Source organism: Micromesistius poutassou, assembly GCF_964030765.1.
Source record: "Micromesistius poutassou genome assembly, chromosome: 3".
NCBI classification, from domain to species: domain Eukaryota; kingdom Metazoa; phylum Chordata; class Actinopteri; order Gadiformes; family Gadidae; genus Micromesistius; species Micromesistius poutassou.
The window spans coordinates 19,444,423-19,462,631 of NC_140273.1; the positions used below are offsets into that span (position 1 = coordinate 19,444,423).

An 18,209-nucleotide genomic window follows, 5' to 3' on the forward strand; every position below is an offset into this window, starting at 1 on the left:
GTCGTTAGTGCAGCAGTTGTTTTCGTTGGTCCAGCAGTTGTTGTCGTCGGTGTAGCAGATGTTGTCGTTGGTGCAGCAGTTATTGTTGTGGGTCCTGCAGTTATTGTGGTGGGTCCAGCAGTTGTCGTTGTTGGTGCAACAGTTGTTGTTGTTGGTGTAGCAGTTGTTGTCATTGGTGCAGCAGTTGTGGTGCGTGCAGCAGTTGTTGTTGGTGCAGTAGTTGTTGTAATTGGTGCAGCAGTTGTGGGCCCTGCAGATGTTGTGGTGGGTCCAGCAGTTGTGGTGGTCGGTCCTGCAGTTGTCCTTGTTGCTGCAGCAGTTATTGTCGTTGGTGCAGCAGTTGTTTTCATTGGTCCAGCAGTAGTTGTACTGGGTGCAGCAGTTGTTGTCGTTGGTTGAGCAGTTGCTGTCGTCGGTGTAGCAGTTGTTGTTGTTGGTCCTGAAGTTGTTGTTGCTGCAGCAATTGTTGTCGTTGGTGCAGCAGTTCTTGTTGTTGATTCAGCAGTTGTTGTCGTTGGTGCAGCAATTGTTTTCGTTGGTGCAGCAGTTGTCGTTGGTGCAGCAGTTGTTGTCGTTGGTGCAGCAGTTGTTGTGGGTCCTGCAGATGTTGTGGTGGGTCCAGGAGTTGTGGTGGTTGGTTCTGCAGTTGTCGTTGGTGCAGCAGTTGTTGTCGTTGGTGCAGCAGTTGTTGTCGTTGGTGCAGCAATTGTTGTTGGTGCTGCAGGTGTTGTGGTGGGTCCAACAGTTGTTGTTGTTGGTTCTGCAATTGTCGTTGTTGCTGCAGCAGTTGTTGTTGTTGGTGCCGCAGTTGTCGTTGTTGGTGCAGCAGTCGTGGTTGTTGGTCCTGCAGTTGTTGTGGGTACTGCAAATGTTGTGGTGTGTCCAGCAGTTGTTGTTGGTACAGCAGTTGTTGTCGTTGATGCAGCAGTTGTTGTCGTTGGTGCATCAGTTGTTTTCGTCGGTCCAGCAGTTGTTGTCGTTGGTTCAGCATTTGTTGTCATTGGTGCAGAAGTAGTGGTTGCTGGTCCTGCAGTAGTTGTGGTTGGTGAAGCAGTTGTGGTTGGTGAAGCAGTTGTCGTTGGTGAAGCAGTTGTGGTTGGTGAAGCAGTTGTCGTTGGTGCACCAGTTGTTGTCGTTGTTACAGCAGTTGTTGTTTTAGGTGCCGCAGTTGTCGTTGTTGGTCCAGCAGTTGTTGTTGTTGGTAGAGCAGTTGTTGTTGGTGCAGCAGTTGTTTTCGTTGGTCCAGCAGTTGTTGTTGTTGGTTTAGCAGTTGTTGTTTGTTTAGCAGTTGTCGTTGATGCAGCAGTTGTGGTTGTTGGTCCTGCAGTTGTCGTTGTTGCTTCAGCAGTTGATGTTGTTGGTGCAGCAGCTGTTGTCGTTGGTTCAGCAGTTGTCGTCATTGGTGCAGCAGTTGTCGTTGGTGCAGCAGTTGATGTTGTTGGTGCAGAAGTTGTTGTGGGTCCTGCAGATGTGGTGGGTCCAGGAGTTGTGGTGGTCGGTTCTGCAGTTGTCGTTGTTGCTGCAGCAGTTGTTGTCGTTGGTGCATCATTTGTTATAGTTGGTCGAGCAATTGTCGTTGTTGGTGTAGCAGTTGTTGTCGTTAGTGCAGCAGTTGTTGTTGTGGGTCCTGCAGTTATTGTGGTGGGTCCAGCAATTGTCATTGTTGGTCCTGAAGCTGTCGTTTTTGGTGCAGCTGTCGTTGTTCGTGTAGCAGTTTTTGTCATTAGTGCAGCAATTGTGGTGGGTGCAGCAGTTGTCGTTGGTGCAGCAGCTGTTGTCGTTGGTTCAGCAGTTGTCGTCATTGGTGCAGCAGTTGTTGTTGTTGGTGCAGCAGTTGTTGTCGTTGGTCCGGAAGTTGTTGTTGCTGCAGCAATTGTTGTCGTTGGTGCAGTAGTTGTTGTTGTTGGTTCAGCATTTGTTGTCGTTGGTCGTCCAGTTGTCGTCGTTGGTGCAGCAGTTGTTGTTGTTGGTGCAGCAGTTGTTTTCGTTGTTCCAACAGTTGTTGTTGTTGGTTCAACAGTTGTTGTCGTTGGTGCAGCAGTTGTTGTCGTTGGTTTAGCAGTTGTTTTCGTTTGTCCAGCAGTTGTTGTCGTTGGTTCAGCAGTTGTTGTCGTTGGTGCAGCAGTTGTGGTTGTTGGTCCTGCAATAGTTGTGGTGTGTGCAGCAGTTGTTCTTGTTGGTGCAGCAGTTTTTGTCCTTGATGCAGCAGTTGTTGTGGGCCCTGCAGATGTCGTGGTGGGTCCAGCAGTTGGGGTGGTTGGTCCTGCAGTTGTCGTTGTTGCTGCAGCAGTTGTTTTTGTTGGTGCAGCATCTGTTGTCATTGGTGCTGCAGTTGTTGTCGTTAGTGCAGCAGTTGTTTTCGTTGGTCCAGCAGTTGTTGTCGTCGGTGTAGCAGATGTTGTCGTTGGTGCAGCAGTTTTTGTCGTTGGTGCAGCAGTTGTTGTTGTGGGTCCTGCAGTTATTGTGGTGGGTCCAGCAGTTGTTGTTGGTGCAACAGTTGTTGTTGTTGGTGCAGTAGTTGTTGTAATTGGTGCAGCAGTTGTGGGCCCTGCAGATGTTGTGGTGGGTCCAGCAGTTGTGGTGGTCGGTCCTGCAGTTGTCCTTGTTGCTGCAACAGTTGTTGTTGTTGGTTCAGCAGTTGTTGTCGTTGGTGCAGCAGTTGTGGTTGTTGGTCCTGCAATAGTTGTGGTGTGTGCAGCAGTTGTTCTTGTTGGTGCAGCAGTTTTTGTCCTTGATGCAGCAGTTGTTGTGGGCCCTGCAGATGTCGTGGTGGGTCCAGCAGTTGGGGTGGTTGGTCCTGCAGTTGTCGTTGTTGCTGCAGCAGTTGTTTTTGTTGGTGCAGCATCTGTTGTCATTGGTGCTGCAGTTGTTGTCGTTAGTGCAGCAGTTGTTTTCGTTGGTCCAGCAGTTGTTGTCGTCGGTGTAGCAGATGTTGTCGTTGGTGCAGCAGTTTTTGTCGTTGGTGCAGCAGTTGTTGTTGTGGGTCCTGCAGTTATTGTGGTGGGTCCAGCAGTTGTTGTTGGTGCAACAGTTGTTGTTGTTGGTGTAGCAGTTGTTGTCATTGGTGCAGCAGTTGTGGTGCGTGCAGCAGTTGTTGTTGGTGCAGTAGTTGTTGTAATTGGTGCAGCAGTTGTGGGCCCTGCAGATGTTGTGGTGGGTCCAGCAGTTGTGGTGGTCGGTCCTGCAGTTGTCCTTGTTGCTGCAACAGTTGTTGTCGTTGGTGCAGCAGTTGTTGTTGTTGGTCCTGCAGTTGTTGTTGCTGCAGCAATTGTTGTCGTTGGTTGAGCAGTTGTTGTCGTTGGTGCAGCAGTTGTTGATGTTGGTGAAGCAGTTGTTTTCGGTGGTCCAGCAGCTGTTGTCGTTGGTCCTGCAGTTATTTTGGTGGGTCCAGCAGTTGTTGATGTTGGTGCAGAAGTTGTTTTCGTTCGTCCAGCAGTTGTTGTCGTTGGTTCAACAGTTGTTGTGGGTACTGCAAATGTTGTGGTGTGTCCAGCAGTTGGTGTTGGTGCAGCAGTTGTTGTCGTTAGTGCAGCAGTTGTTGTCGTTGGTGCAGCAGTTGTTGTTTTTGCTGCAGCAATTGTTGTCGTTGGTGCAGCGGTTGTTGTCATTGGTGCAGCAGCTGTTGATGTTGGTGAAGCAGTTGTTTTCGGTGGTCCAGCAGTTGTTGTCGTTGGTGCTGCAGTTGTTGATGTTGGTGCAGAAGTTGTTTTCGTTCGTCCAGCAGTTGTTGTCGTTGGTTCAACAGTTGTTGTGGGTACTGCAAATGTTGTGGTGGGTCCAGCAGTTGGTGTTGGTGCAGCAGTTGTTGTCGTTAGTGCAGCAGTTGTTTTCGTTGGTCCAGCAGTTGCTGTCGTCGGTGTAGCAGTTGTTGTTGTTGGTCCTGAAGTTGTTGTTGCTGCAGCAATTGTTGTCATTGGTGCAGCAGTTCTTGTTGTTGGTTCAGCAGTTGTTGTCGTTGGTGCAGCAGTTCTTGTCGTTGGTGCAGCAGTTCTTGTTGTTGGTTCAGCAGTTGTTGTCGTTGGTTCAGCAGTTGTTGTCGTTGGTGCAGCAATTGTTTTCGTTGGTGCAGCAATTGTTGTTGTTGGTGCAGCAGTTGTTGTCATTGGTGCAGCAGTTGTTGTCGTTGGTGCAGCAGTTGCTGTTGTTGGTGAAGCAGTTGTTGTAGTGGGTGCAGCAGTTGTTGTTTTTGGTCCTGCAGTTGTTGTTGCTGCAGCAATTGTTGTCGTTGGTGCAGCAGTTCTTGTTGTTGATTCAGCAGTTGTTGTCGTTGGTGCAAAAATTGTTTTCGTTGGTGCAGCAATTGTTGTTGTTGGTGCAGCAGTTGTCGTTGGTGCAGCAGTTGTTTTCATTGGTGCAGCAGTTGTGGTTGTTGCTCCTCCAGTAGTTGTAGTGGGTGCAGCAGTTGTTGTTGTTGGTCCGGCAGTTGTTTTTGCTGCAGCAATTTTTGTCGTTGGTGCAGCAGTTGTTGTCGTTGGTCCAGCAGTTGTTGTTGTTGGTGAAGCAGTTGTTGTAGTGGGTGCAGCAGTTGTTGTTGTTGGTCCTGCAGTTGTTGTTGCTGCAGCAATTTTTGTCGTTGGTGCAGCGGTTGTTGATATTGGTGAATCAGTTGTTTTCGGTGGTCCAGCAGTTGTTGACGTTGGTGCAGCAGTTGTTGTCGTTGGTGCAACAGTTGTTGTTGTGGTTCTTGCAGTTATTTTGGTGGGTCCAGCAGTTGTCGTTGTTGTTCCTGAACTTGTCTTTGTTGGTGCAGCAGTTGTTGTTGGTGTAGCAGTTGTCATTGGTGCAGCAGTTGTTGTCGTTGGGACAGCAGTTGTTGGTGCAGCAGTTGTTGTTGTTGGTGCAGCAGTTGTTATAGTGGGTGCAGCAGTTGTTGTTGTTGGTGCAGCAGTTGTTGTTGCTGCAGCAATTGTTGTCGTTGGTCCAGCAGTTGTTGTTGTTGGTCCTGTAGTCGTTGTCGTTCGTGCAGCAGTTGTTGTCGTTGGTCCAGCAGTTGTTGTCGTTGGTGCAGCAATAGTTGTTGTTGTTTTTGGTGTAGCAATTGATGTCGTTGGTGCAGCAGTTGTTTCCGTTGTTGCAGCAATTGTTGTTGGTCCTGCAGTTGTCGTAGTTGGTGCAGCAGTTATGGTTGTTGGTGCAGCAGTTGTGGTTGTTGGTGCAGCATCTGTTGTCATTGGTGTAGCAGTTGTTTTCGTTGGTCCAGCAGTTGTTGTCGTTGGTTCAGCAGTAGTTGTCATTGGTGCAGCAGTTGTTGTCGTTGGTGCAGCAGTTGTTGTCGTTGGTGCAGCAGTTGTTGTTGTGGGTCCTGCAGTTGTTGTTGTGGGTCCTGCAGTTATTGTGGTGGATCCAGCAGTTGTCGTTGTTGGTCCGGAAGTTGTCTTTGTTGGTGCAGCAGTTGTTGTTGGTGCAGCAGCTGTGGTTGTTGGTCCTGCAGTAGTTGTGGTCGGTGCAGCAGTTGTTGTCATTGGTGCAGCAGTTGTTGTGGGCCCCGCAGATGTTGTGGTGGGTCCAGCAGTTGTGGTGGTTGGTCCTGCATTTCTCGTTGTTGCTGTTGCAGTTGTTGTCGTTGGTGCAGCAGTTGTTGTCGTTGGTGCAGCAGTTGTTGTAGTGGGTGCAGCAGCTGTCCTTATTGGTCCTGCAGTTGTTGTTGCTGCAGCAATTGTTGTCGTTGATGCAGCGGTTGTTGTCGTTGGTTCAGCAGTTGTTGTCGTTGGTCCAGCAGTTGTTGTCGTTGGTTCAGCAGTTGTTGTCGTTGGTCCAGCAGTTGTTGTCGTTGGTTCAGCAGTTGTTGTCGTTGATGTAGCAGTTGTTGTCGTTGGTGCAGCAGTTGTTGTGGTTAATGGTTCATCAGTTGTCGTGTGTCCAGTTGTAGTAGTTGTTGGTGCTGCACTAATTATTGATGGTCTGACAGTAGTAACGGCGAGTCCTGCAGTAATAATGGTTGGTCCTATTGTTATGGTTGTGGTTGTAGTGTCATGATTACTTGTCACAATAGTGGATATGTCAACATTAAGGTTAACAAAGCGACTGGATATTGAGTCCCTCCATGCCTCCACTGCATTGCTTTCACTGGGAACAACTGATGTGTTTTCAAAGATCAGTTTCAAGTCCACAACGACTGATCCATTACTAGAAACAAGAAATAGAGGAAAAGCATTTTTTCAAGTTAATCATCTTAAGTTTATTCGTCAGAATTTTTATTATTTGTATAATGTATATTTCTGAAAGGGTAAATGACGTCGTTATGATGGTGATTATGACATTTAATAAAAGATTAAAACAATTATTAAATATGTACCTGAAAGATGTAACTTCACACCTGGAAAAACTCTGTGGGAAATGTGCTTTGAAGCCTTTGTCTACCTAATGTAAATAATATAATATTGTGATTAATAATCAAATTCATGCAATAATGACTAGAAAATGCTAATTATTGATTTGAGTAAAACGTCAAAAGACCATTAATATCTCACCTCTGTTGTAACATTATTATGAAGGACCTGATATTCTGTGGAAGTAGGGTCTGAGTATTGTTCTATAAATCTCTGCATTAAACTAAATGTCATCTCCAAAGTCCCTTCTTCTGAAGTGTAAGTGGGTCCTGCAGTTATAGTTGTGGGGCCTGCCATTCTTGTTGTGGGTCCTGCAATTCTTATTGTTGGTCTTGCAGTTGTGATAGATCCTGCAATTGTTGTGGTTGGTCCTGCAGTAGTAGATGTTAATCCTGGTATTGTTGTTGTTGGTTTAGCAGTTATCGTTGTTTGTCCTGCAGTTGTCGTTGTTGGTACTGCAGTTGTGGTTGAAGGTCGTGCTTGAGAAGTTGTTAGTCCTGCAGTTGTCATGGTTGGCCCTGCAGTAGTAAATTTAAATCTGGCAGTTCTTGTCAGTCTAACAGTTGTCGTTGTTGGTTTAGAAGTTGTTGTTGGTACAGCAGTTGTAGTTGTTGGTGCAACAGTTGTGGTTGTTGGTGCAGCAATTGTTGTCATTGGTGCCGCAGTTGTTGTTGTTGGTGCAGCAGTTGTTGGAGCAGTAGTTGTCGTTGTTGGGGAAGTAGTTGTTGTCGTTGGAGAAGCAGTTGTCGTAGATAATGCAGCAGTTGTAGTCGTTGGTGCAACAGTTGTCGTTGGTGCCGCAGTTGTTGTTAGTGCAGAAGTTGTTGTTGTTGGTGCAGCAGTTGTTGGGGAAGTAGTTGTTGTCGTTGGTGAAGCAGTTGTCGTCGTTGGTGCAGCATTTATAGTTGTTAGTGCCACAGTTGTTGTCGTTGGTGCCGCAGTTGTTGTTGGTTCAGAAGTTATTGTTGTTGGTGCCGCAGTTGTTGTTGGTGCAACAGTTGTCGTCGTTGGTGCAGCAGTTGTTGTCGTTGGTGAATCAGTTGTCGTCGTTGGTGCAGAATTTGTTGTTGGTGCAGCAGTTGTTGTTGTTGGTGCAGCAGTTGTTGTTGTTGGTCCTGCAGTTGACGTTGTTGTTGCAGCAGTTGTCATTGTTGGTGCAGATGTTGTTATTGTTGGTGCAGCAGTTGTCATTGTTGGTGCAGAAGTTGTTGTTGTTTGTGCAGCAGTTGTAGTCATTGGTGCAACAATTGTTTTCGTTGGTGCTGCAGTTGTTGGTGCAGCAGTTGTTGTGGTTGGTGTAGCAGTTGTTGGTGCAGAAGTTGTTGTTGTTGCAGCAGTTATTGCCGTTGGTTCAGCAGGTGTTGTTCTTGGTGCAGCATTTGTTGTTGTTGGTGGAACAGTTGTTGTCATTGTTGCAGCAGTTGTCGTTGTTGGTGCAACATTTGTTGTCGTTGGTGCTGCATTTGGCGTTGGTGCAGCAGTTGTCGTCTTTGGTGCAGCAATTGTTGTCTTTGCTGCAGCAGTTTTTATTGTTGGTGCAGCAGTTGTTGTTGTTGGTTCAGCAGTTGTTGTTGTTGCAGCAGTTGTCGTTGTTGGTGCAGCAGTTGTTGTTGTTCTTGGTGCAGCAGTTATCGTTGTTAGTGCAGCAGATGTTGTCGTTGGTGCAGCAGTTGTTGTTAGTGAAGCAGTTGTCATCGTTGGTGCAGCAGTTGTAGTCGTTGGTGCAACAGTTGTTGTCGTTGGTGCCGCAGTTGTTGGTGCCGCAGTTGTTGTTGTTGGTGCAGCAGTTGTTGTCGTTGGTGTAGCAGTTGTCGTAATTGTTGCAGCAAATGTTGTTGTTGGTGCAGAAGTTGTTGTTGGTGCAGAAGTTGTTGTTGGTGCAGCAGTTGATGTTGCAGCAGTTGTCGTTGTTAGTGTAGCAGTTGTTTTCATTGGTGCCGCAGTTGTCATTGTTGGTTTAGCAAATGTCGTCGTTGATGCAGAAGTTGTCGTTGGTACAGCAGTTGTCGTTGTTGGTGCAGCAGTTGCTGTCCTTAGTGCAGCAGTTGTCATTGTTGGTTTAGCAGTTGTTGGTGCAGCAGTTGTTGTTTGCGCAGCAGTTGTTGTTTTTGCTGGTGCAGAAGTTGTTGTTGGTGCAGCAGTTGTTGTTGCAGCAGTTGTTGTCGTTGGTTCAGCATTTGTTGTTGATGCAGCAGTTGTTGTCGTTGGTGTAACAGTTGTGGTCGTTAGTGCAGCAGTTGTTGTCCTTGGTGCAGCAGTTGTCTTTGTTGGTGCAGCAGATGTTGTTGTTGTTGGTGCAGGAGTTGTTGTAGTTGTTGGTACATCAGTTGTTTTCGTCTGTGCAGCCGTTGTCGTTGTTGGTACCAAAGTTGTTGTCGTTGGTGCAGCAGTTGTTGTCGTTGGTGCAGCAGTTCTTGCAACAGTTGTTGTCGTCGGTGCTGCAGTTCTTGGTGCAGCAGTTGTTGTTGTGGGTACTGCAGTTGTTGTTGTTGGTGCAGCAGTTGTCATCGTTGGTTCAGAAGTTGTTGTCGTTGGTGCATCAGTTGTTTTTGTTGGTGAAGCAGTTGTAGTCGTTGGTGCAACAATTGTTGTCGTTGGTGCTGCAGTTGTTGTTGGTGCAGCAGTTGTTGTCGTTGGTTCAGCAGTTGTCGTTGTTGGTTCAGCAGTTGTTGTTGTTGGTGCATCAGTTGTTTTCGTTGGTGCAGCAGTTGTAGTTTTTGGTGCCAAAGTTGTTGTCATTGGTGCCGCAGTTGTCGTCGTTGGTGCATCAGTTTTTGTCGTTGGTGCAGCAATTGTTGTAGTTGGTGCAGCATTTGTCGTTGTTGGTGCAGCAGTTGTTGTTGGTTCAGCCGTTGCTGTTGTTGATGGAACAGTTGTTGTCATTGTTGCAGTAGTAGTTATTGTTGGTGCAACATTTGTTGTCGTTGGTGCAGCAGTTGTGGTCGTTGGTGCAGTAGTTGTTGGTCCTGCAGTTGACATTGTTGGTGCAGCAGTTGTCGTTTGTGCTGCAGTTGTTGTTGGTGGAGCAGTTGTCGTTGTTGGTGCAGCAGTTGTTGTGGTTGGTGTAGCAGTTATTGTCATTGGTGCATCAGTTGTTTTCGTTGGTGAAGCAGTTGTAGTTGTTGGTGCAGCAGTTGTTATCGTTGGTGCAGAAGTTGTTGTTGTTGGTGCAGCAGTTGTCATCGTTGGTGCAGCAGTTGTAGTCGTTGGTGCAACAATTGTTGTCGTTTGTGCTGCAGTTGTTGTTGGTGCAGCAGTTGTCGTTGTTGGTGCAGCAGTTGTCGTTGGTTCAGCAGTTGTTGGCGCAGCAGTTGTCGTTGGTTCAGCAGTTGTTGGCGCAGCAGTTGTGGTTAGTGGTGCAGCAGTTGTCGTTGTTGGTGAAGCCGTTGTAGTTGTTCTTGCAGTAATTGTCTGTGCAGCAGTTGTTGTTGTTGCAGGAGTGGTGTTTGTTGTTGCAGCAGTTTTTGTCTTTGGTGCAGCAGTTGTCGTTGGTGCAGCAGTTGTCGTCGTTGGTGCAGCAGTTGTAGTCGTTGGTCCAACAGTTGTTGTTGTTGGTGCCGCAGTTGTTGGGGCAGCAGTTGTTGTCTTTCGTGAAACAGTTGTCGTTGTTGGTGCAGCTGTTGTCGTTGGTGCAGCAGTTGTCGTTGTTAGGGCAGCAGTTGTTGTAGTTGTTGAAGCAGTTGTTGTTGTTGGTGCAGCAGTTGTTGTTGGTGCAGCAGTTGTCATTGTTGCCGCAGTTGTCGTCGTTGGTGCATCAGTTGCTGTCGTTGGTGCAGCAGTTGTTGTAGTTGGTGCAGCATTTGTCGTTGTTGGTGCAACAGTTGTTGTTGGTGCAGAAGTTGTTGTGGTTGGTGTAGCAGTTATTGTCATTGGTGCATCAGTTGTTTTCGTTGGTGAAGCAGTTGTAGTTGTTGGTGCGGCAGTTATCGTTGGTGCAGAAGTTGTTGTTGTTGGTGCAGCAGTTGTCATCGTTGGTGCAGCAGTTGTAGTCGTTGGTGCAACAATTGTTGTCGTTTGTGCTGCAGTTGTTGTTGGTGCAGCAGTTGTTGTGGTTGGTGTAGCAGTTATTGTCGTTGGTGAAGCAGTTGTAGTTGTTGGTGCAACAGTTGTTGTTGGTGCAGAAGTTGTTGTTGTTGGTTCAGCCGTTGTTGTTGCAGCAGTTATTCCCGTTGGTGCTGCAGTTGTTGTTGGTACAGCAGTTGTCGTCGTTGGTGCAGCAATTGTTGTAGTTGGTGAAGCAGTTGTCATTGTTGGTGCAGTAGTTGTTGTTGGTACAGCAGTTGTTGTTGTTGGTGCAGCAGTTGTCGTTGTTGGTCCTGCAGTTGACGTTGTTGGTCCTGCAGTTGGAGTCGTTGGTGCAACAATTGTTGTCGTTGGTGCAGCAGTTGTCGTCGTTGGTGCAGCATTTCTTGTTGGTGCAGGAGTTTTTGTTGTTGGTGCAGCAGTTGTTGTTGGTCCTGCAGTTGACGTTGTTGGTGCAGCAGTTGTTGTTGTTGTTGGTGCAGATGTTGTTAATGTTGGTGCAACAATTGTTGTCGGTGGTGCCGCAGTTGTTGGTGCAGCAGTTGTTGTCGTTGGTTCAGCAGTTGTCGTTGTTGGCGTAGCAGTTGTTTTCGTTGGTGCAGCATCTGTTGGTGCAGAAGTTGTTGTTGTTGGTTCAGCCGTTGTTGTTGCAGCAGTTATTGCCGTTGGTTCAGCAGGTGTTGTTCTTGGTGCAGCATTTGTTGTTGTTGGTGGAACAGTTGTTGTCATTGTTGCCGCAGTTGTCGTCGTTGGTGCATCAGTTGCTGTCGTTGGTGCAGCAGTTGTTGTAGTTGGTGCAGCATTTGTCGTTGTTGGTGCAACAGTTGTTGTTGGTGCAGAAGTTGTTGTTGTTGGTGCAGCACTTGTTGTTGTTGGTGCAGCACTTGTTGTTGTTGATGCAGCAGATGTTGTCGTTGGTGCAGCAGATGGTGTCGTTGGTGCAGCAGTTATTGTCATTGGTGCATCAGTTGTTTTCGTTGGTGAAGCAGTTGTAGTTGTTGGTGCAGCAGTTGTTATCGTTGGTGCAGAAGTTGTTGTTGTTGGTGCAGCAGTTGTCATCGTTGGTGCAGCAGTTGTAGTCGTTGGTGCAACAATTGTTGTCGTTTGTGCTGCAGTTGTTGTTGGTGCAGCAGTTGTCGTTGTTGGTGCAGCAGTTGTTGTGGTTGGTGTAGCAGTTATTGTCATTGGTGCATCAGTTGTTTTCGTTGGTGAAGCAGTTGTAGTTGTTGGTGCAACAGTTGTTGTTGGTGCAGAAGTTGTTGTTGTTGGTTCAGCCGTTGTTGTTGCAGCAGTTATTCCCGTTGGTGCTGCAGTTGTTGTTGGTACAGCAGTTGTCGTCGTTGGTGCAGCAATTGTTGTCGTTGGTGAAGCAGTTGTCATTGTTGGTGCAGTAGTTGTTGTTGGTACAGCAGTTGTTGTTGTTGGTGCAGCAGTTGTCGTTGTTGGTCCTGCAGTTGACGTTGTTGGTCCTGCAGTTGACGTTGTTGGTGCAGCAGTTCTTGTTGTTGTTGGTGCAGCAGTTGTTATCGTTGGTGCAGAAGTTGTTATTGTTGGTGCAGCAGTTGTCATCGTTGGTGCAGAAGTTGTCGTCCTTGGTACAGCAGTTGTAGTCGTTGGTGCATCAGTTGCTGTCGTTGGTGCAGCAGTTGTTGTAGTTGGTGCAGCATTTGTCGTTGTTGGTGCAACAGTTGTTGTTGGTGCAGAAGTTGTTGTTGTTGGTGCAGCACTTGTTGTTGTTGGTGCAGCACTTGTTGTTGTTGATGCAGCAGATGTTGTCGTTGGTGCAGCAGATGGTGTCGTTGGTGCATCAGTTGTTTTCGTTGGTGAAGCAGTTGTAGTTGTTGGTGCAGCAGTTGTTATCGTTGGTGCAGAAGTTGTTGTTGTTGGTGCAGCAGTTGTCATCGTTGGTGCAGCAGTTGTAGTCGTTGGTGCAACAATTGTTGTCGTTTGTGCTGCAGTTGTTGTTGGTGCAGCAGTTGTCGTTGTTGGTGCAGCAGTTGTTGTGGTTGGTGTAGCAGTTATTGTCATTGGTGCATCAGTTGTTTTCGTTGGTGAAGCAGTTGTAGTTGTTGGTGCAACAGTTGTTGTTGGTGCAGAAGTTGTTGTTGTTGGTTCAGCCGTTGTTGTTGCAGCAGTTATTCCCGTTGGTGCTGCAGTTGTTGTTGGTACAGCAGTTGTCGTCGTTGGTGCAGCAATTGTTGTCGTTGGTGAAGCAGTTGTCATTGTTGGTGCAGTAGTTGTTGTTGGTACAGCAGTTGTTGTTGTTGGTGCAGCAGTTGTCGTTGTTGGTCCTGCAGTTGACGTTGTTGGTCCTGCAGTTGACGTTGTTGGTGCAGCAGTTCTTGTTGTTGTTGGTGCAGCAGTTGTTATCGTTGGTGCAGAAGTTGTTATTGTTGGTGCAGCAGTTGTCATCGTTGGTGCAGAAGTTGTCGTCCTTGGTACAGCAGTTGTAGTCGTTGGTGCAACAATTGTTGTCGTTGGTGCTGCACTTGTTGTTGGTGCAGCAGTTGTTGTCATTGGTTCAGCAGTTGTCGTTGTTGGTGCAGCAGTTGTTGTCATTGTTGCCGCAGTTGTCGTCGTTGGTGCATCAGTTGCTGTCGTTGGTGCAGCAGTTGTTGTAGTTGGTGCAACAGTTGTTGTTGGTGCAGAAGTTGTTGTTGTTGGTGCAGCACTTGTTGTTGTTGGTGCAGCAGTTGTCGTTGTTGGTGCAGCAGTTGTTGTTGTTGATGCAGCAGATGTTGTCGTTGGTGCCGCAGTTGTTGGTGCAGCAGTTGTTGTTGTAGGTACCGCAGTTGTTTTTGTTGGTGCATCAGTTGCTGTCGTTGGTGCAACAGTTGTCGTTGTCGGTGCTGCAGTTGTCGTTCTTGCTGCAGCAGTTGTTGGTACAGCAATTGTAGTCGTTGTTGCAGCATTTGTGGTTGTTGGTTTAGCAGTTGTCGTTGTTGGGGCAGCAGTTGTTGTCTTTGGTGAAGCAGTTGTCGTTGTTGGTTTAGAAGTTGTCGGTGTTTGTGCTGCAGTTATCGTTGTTGGTGCAGCAGTTGGAGTCGTTGGTGCATCAGTTGTTTTCGTTGGTGAAGCAGTTGTAGTTGTTGGTGCAGCAGTTGTTATCGTTGGTGCAGAAGTTGTTGTTGTTGTTGGTGCAGCAGTTGTCATCGTTGGTGCAGCACTTGTAGTCGTTGGTGCAACAATTGTTGTCGTTTGTGCTGCAGTTGTTGTTGGTGCAGCAGTTGTCGTTGTTGGTGCAGCAGTTGTTGTGGTTGGTGTAGCAGTTATTGTCATTGGTGCATCAGTTGTTTTCGTTGGTGAAGCAGTTGTAGTTGTTGGTGCAACAGTTGTTGTTGGTGCAGAAGTTGTTGTTGTTGGTTCAGCCGTTGTTGTTGCAGCAGTTATTCCCGTTGGTGCTGCAGTTGTTGTTGGTACAGCAGTTGTCGTCGTTGGTGCAGCAATTGTTGTCGTTGGTGAAGCAGTTGTCATTGTTGGTGCAGTAGTTGTTGTTGGTACAGCAGTTGTTGTTGTTGGTGCAGCAGTTGTCGTTGTTGGTCCTGCAGTTGACGTTGTTGGTCCTGCAGTTGACGTTGTTGGTGCAGCAGTTCTTGTTGTTGTTGGTGCAGCAGTTGTTATCGTTGGTGCAGAAGTTGTTATTGTTGGTGCAGCAGTTGTCATCGTTGGTGCAGAAGTTGTCGTCCTTGGTACAGCAGTTGTAGTCGTTGGTGCAACAATTGTTGTCGTTGGTGCTGCACTTGTTGTTGGTGCAGCAGTTGTTGTCATTGGTTCAGCAGTTGTCGTTGTTGGTGCAGCAGTTGTTGTCATTGTTGCCGCAGTTGTCGTCGTTGGTGCATCAGTTGCTGTCGTTGGTGCAGCAGTTGTTGTAGTTGGTGCAACAGTTGTTGTTGGTGCAGAAGTTGTTGTTGTTGGTGCAGCACTTGTTGTTGTTGGTGCAGCAGTTGTCGTTGTTGGTGCAGCAGTTGTTGTTGTTGATGCAGCAGATGTTGTCGTTGGTGCCGCAGTTGTTGGTGCAGCAGTTGTTGTTGTAGGTACCGCAGTTGTTTTTGTTGGTGCATCAGTTGCTGTCGTTGGTGCAACAGTTGTCGGTGCTGCAGTTGTCGTTCTTGCTGCAGCAGTTGTTGGTACAGCAATTGTAGTCGTTGTTGCAGCATTTGTGGTTGTTGGTTTAGCAGTTGTCGTTGTTGGGGCAGCAGTTGTTGTCTTTGGTGAAGCAGTTGTCGTTGTTGGTTTAGAAGTTGTCGGTGTCTGTGCTGCAGTTATCGTTGTTGGTGCAGCAGTTGGAGTCGTTGGTGCAACAATTGTTGTCGTTGGTGCAGCAGTTGTTGTCGTTGGTGAAGCAGTTGTCGTCGTTGGTGCAGCATTTCTTGTTGGTGCAGGAGTTTTTGTTGTTGGTGCAGCAGTTGTTGTTGGTCCTGCAGTTGACGTTGTTGGTGCAGCAGTTGTTGTTGTTGTTGGTGCAGCAGTTGTTAATGTTGGTGCAGATGTTGTTATTGTTGGTGCAACAATTGTTGTCGGTGGTGCTGCAGTTGTTGGTGCAGAAGTTGTTGTCGTTGGTTCAGCAGTTGTCGTTGTTGCTTCAGCAGTTGTCGTTGTTGGTGCAGCAGTTGTTGTCGTTGGTGAAGCAGTTGTCGTCGTTGGTGCAGCATTTCTTGTTGGTGCAGGAGTTTTTGTTGTTGGTGCAGCAGTTGTTGTTGGTCCTGCAGTTGACGTTTTTGGTGCAGCAGTTGTTGTTGTTGTTGGTGCAGCAGTTGTTAATGTTGGTGCAGATGTTGTTATTGTTGATGCAGCAGTTGTTGTTAGTGAAGCAGTTGTCGTCGTTGGTGCAGCAGTTGTAGTCGTTGGTGCAACAGTTGTTGTCGTCGGTGCTGCAGTTCTTGGTGCAGCAGTTGTTGTTGTGGGTACCGCAGTTGTTGTTGTTGGTGCAGCAGTTGTCATCGTTGGTTCAGAAGTTGTTGTCGTTGGTGCATCAGTTGTTTTTGTTGGTGAAGCAGTTGTAGTCGTTGGTGCAACAATTGTTGTCGTTGGTGCTGCAGTTGTTGTTGTTGGTTCAGCATTTGTCGTTGTTGGTGCAGCATTTGTCGTTGTTGGTGCAGCAGTTGTAGTTTTTGGTGCCAAAGTTGTTGTCATTGGTGCCGCAGTTGTCTTCGTTGGTGCATCAGTTTTTGTCGTTGGTGCAGCATTTGTCGTTGTTGGTGCAGCAGTTGTTGTTGGTTCAGCCGTTGCTGTTGTTGATGGAACAGTTGTTGTCATTGTTGCAGTAGTAGTTATTGTTGGTGCAACATTTGTTGTCGTTGGTGCAGCAGTTGTGGTCGTTGGTGCAGTAGTTGTTGTTGGTGCAGCAGTTGTAGTCGTTGGTGCAGCATTTGTGGTTGTTGGTGTAGCAATTGTTGTCATTGGTCCCGCAGTTGTTGTTGTTGGTGAAGCAGTTGTTGGAGCAGCTGTTGTCGTTGTTGGTGCAGCTGTTGTCGTTGGTGCAGCAGTTGGAGTCGTTGGTGCAGCAGTTGTGGTTGTTGGTGCAGCAGTTGTTGTCATTGGTCCCGCAATTGTTGTTGGTGCAGCAGTTGTTGGAGCAGCAGTTGTCGTTGTTGGGGCAGCAGTTGTTGTCTTTGGTGAAGCAGTTGTCGTTGTTGGTTTAGAAGTTGTCGGTGTCTGTGCTGCAGTTATCGTTGTTGGTGCAGCAGTTGGAGTCGTTGGTGCATCAGTTGTTTTCGTTGGTGAAGCAGTTGTAGTTGTTGGTGCAGCAGTTGTTATCGTTGGTGCAGAAGTTGTTGTTGTTGGTGCAGCAGTTGTCATCGTTGGTGCAGCAGTTGTAGTCGTTGGTGCAACAATTGTTGTCGTTTGTGCTGCAGTTGTTGTTGGTGCAGCAGTTATCGTTGTTGGTGCAGCAGTTGTTGTGGTTGGTGTAGCAGTTATTGTCATTGGTGCATCAGTTGTTTTCGTTGGTGAAGCAGTTGTAGTTGTTGGTGCAACAGTTGTTGTTGGTGCAGAAGTTGTTGTTGTTGGTTCAGCCGTTGTTGTTGCAGCAGTTATTCCCGTTGGTGCTGCAGTTGTTGTTGGTACAGCAGTTGTCGTCGTTGGTGCAGCAATTGTTGTCGTTGGTGAAGCAGTTGTCATTGTTGGTGCAGTAGTTGTTGTTGGTACAGCAGTTGTTGTTGTTGGTGCAGCAGTTGTCGTTGTTGGTCCTGCAGTTGACGTTGTTGGTCCTGCAGTTGACGTTGTTGGTGCAGCAGTTCTTGTTGTTGTTGGTGCAGCAGTTGTTATCGTTGGTGCAGAAGTTGTTATTGTTGGTGCAGCAGTTGTCATCGTTGGTGCAGAAGTTGTCGTCCTTGGTACAGCAGTTGTAGTCGTTGGTGCAACAATTGTTGTCGTTGGTGCTGCACTTGTTGTTGGTGCAGCAGTTGTTGTCATTGGTTCAGCAGTTGTCTTTGTTGGTGCAGCAGTTGTTGTCATTGTTGCCGCAGTTGTCGTCGTTGGTGCATCAGTTGCTGTCGTTGGTGCAGCAGTTGTCGTTGTTGGTGCAACAGTTGTTGTTGTTGATGCAGCAGATGTTGTCGTTGGTGCCGCAGTTGTTGGTGCAGCAGTTGTTGTTGTAGGTACCGCAGTTGTTTTTGTTGGTGCATCAGTTGCTGTCGTTGGTGCAACAGTTGTCGGTGCTGCAGTTGTCGTTCTTGCTGCAGCAGTTGTTGGTACAGCAATTGTAGTCGTTGTTGCAGCATTTGTGGTTGTTGGTTTAGCAGTTGTCGTTGTTGGGGCAGCAGTTGTTGTCTTTGGTGAAGCAGTTGTCGTTGTTGGTTTAGAAGTTGTCGGTGTCTGTGCTGCAGTTATCGTTGTTGGTGCAGCAGTTGGAGTCGTTGGTGCAACAATTGTTGTCGTTGGTGCAGCAGTTGTTGTCGTTGGTGAAGCAGTTGTCGTCGTTGGTGCAGCATTTCTTGTTGGTGCAGGAGTTTTTGTTGTTGGTGCAGCAGTTGTTGTTGGTCCTGCAGTTGACGTTGTTGGTGCAGCAGTTGTTGTTGTTGTTGGTGCAGCAGTTGTTAATGTTGGTGCAGATGTTGTTATTGTTGGTGCAACAATTGTTGTCGGTGGTGCTGCAGTTGTTGGTGCAGAAGTTGTTGTCGTTGGTTCAGCAGTTGTCGTTGTTGCTTCAGCAGTTGTCGTTGTTGGTGCAGCAGTTGTTGTCGTTGGTGAAGCAGTTGTCGTCGTTGGTGCAGCATTTCTTGTTGGTGCAGGAGTTTTTGTTGTTGGTGCAGCAGTTGTTGTTGGTCCTGCAGTTGACGTTGTTGGTGCAGCAGTTGTTGTTGTTGTTGGTGCAGCAGTTGTTAATGTTGGTGCAGATGTTGTTATTGTTGATGCAGCAGTTGTTGTTAGTGAAGCAGTTGTCGTCGTTGGTGCAGCAGTTGTAGTCGTTGGTGCAACAGTTGTTGTCGTCGGTGCTGCAGTTCTTGGTGCAGCAGTTGTTGTTGTGGGTACCGCAGTTGTTGTTGTTGGTGCAGCAGTTGTCATCGTTGGTTCAGAAGTTGTTGTCGTTGGTGCATCAGTTGTTTTTGTTGGTGAAGCAGTTGTAGTCGTTGGTGCAACAATTGTTGTCGTTGGTGCTGCAGTTGTTGTTGGTGCAGCAGTTGTTGTCGTTGGTTCAGCAGTTGTTGTTGTTGGTTCAGCATTTGTCGTTGTTGGTGCAGCATTTGTCGTTGTTGGTGCAGCAGTTGTAGTTTTTGGTGCCAAAGTTGTTGTCATTGGTGCCGCAGTTGTCGTCGTTGGTGCATCAGTTTTTGTCGTTGGTGCAGCATTTGTCGTTGTTGGTGCAGCAGTTGTTGTTGGTTCAGCCGTTGCTGTTGTTGATGGAACAGTTGTTGT

At 47.4% G+C, this 18,209-nt stretch overlaps 1 protein-coding gene across 1 annotated transcript; it reads right to left on the minus strand.

Annotated features, from left to right (window-relative positions):
* Positions 1–984: 984 nt before the first annotated feature.
* LOC311341115 (uncharacterized protein) lies at positions 985–18,089 on the minus strand (the record flags this gene model as incomplete). Its single annotated transcript, XM_084466017.1, has 4 exons — positions 985–1,027; positions 9,307–10,202; positions 15,657–16,538; positions 17,826–18,089. 4 exons carry the CDS (start codon positions 18,087–18,089, stop codon positions 985–987), a joined length of 2,085 nt encoding a protein of 694 aa, XP_084322143.1.
* Positions 18,090–18,209: the final 120 nt, after the last annotated feature.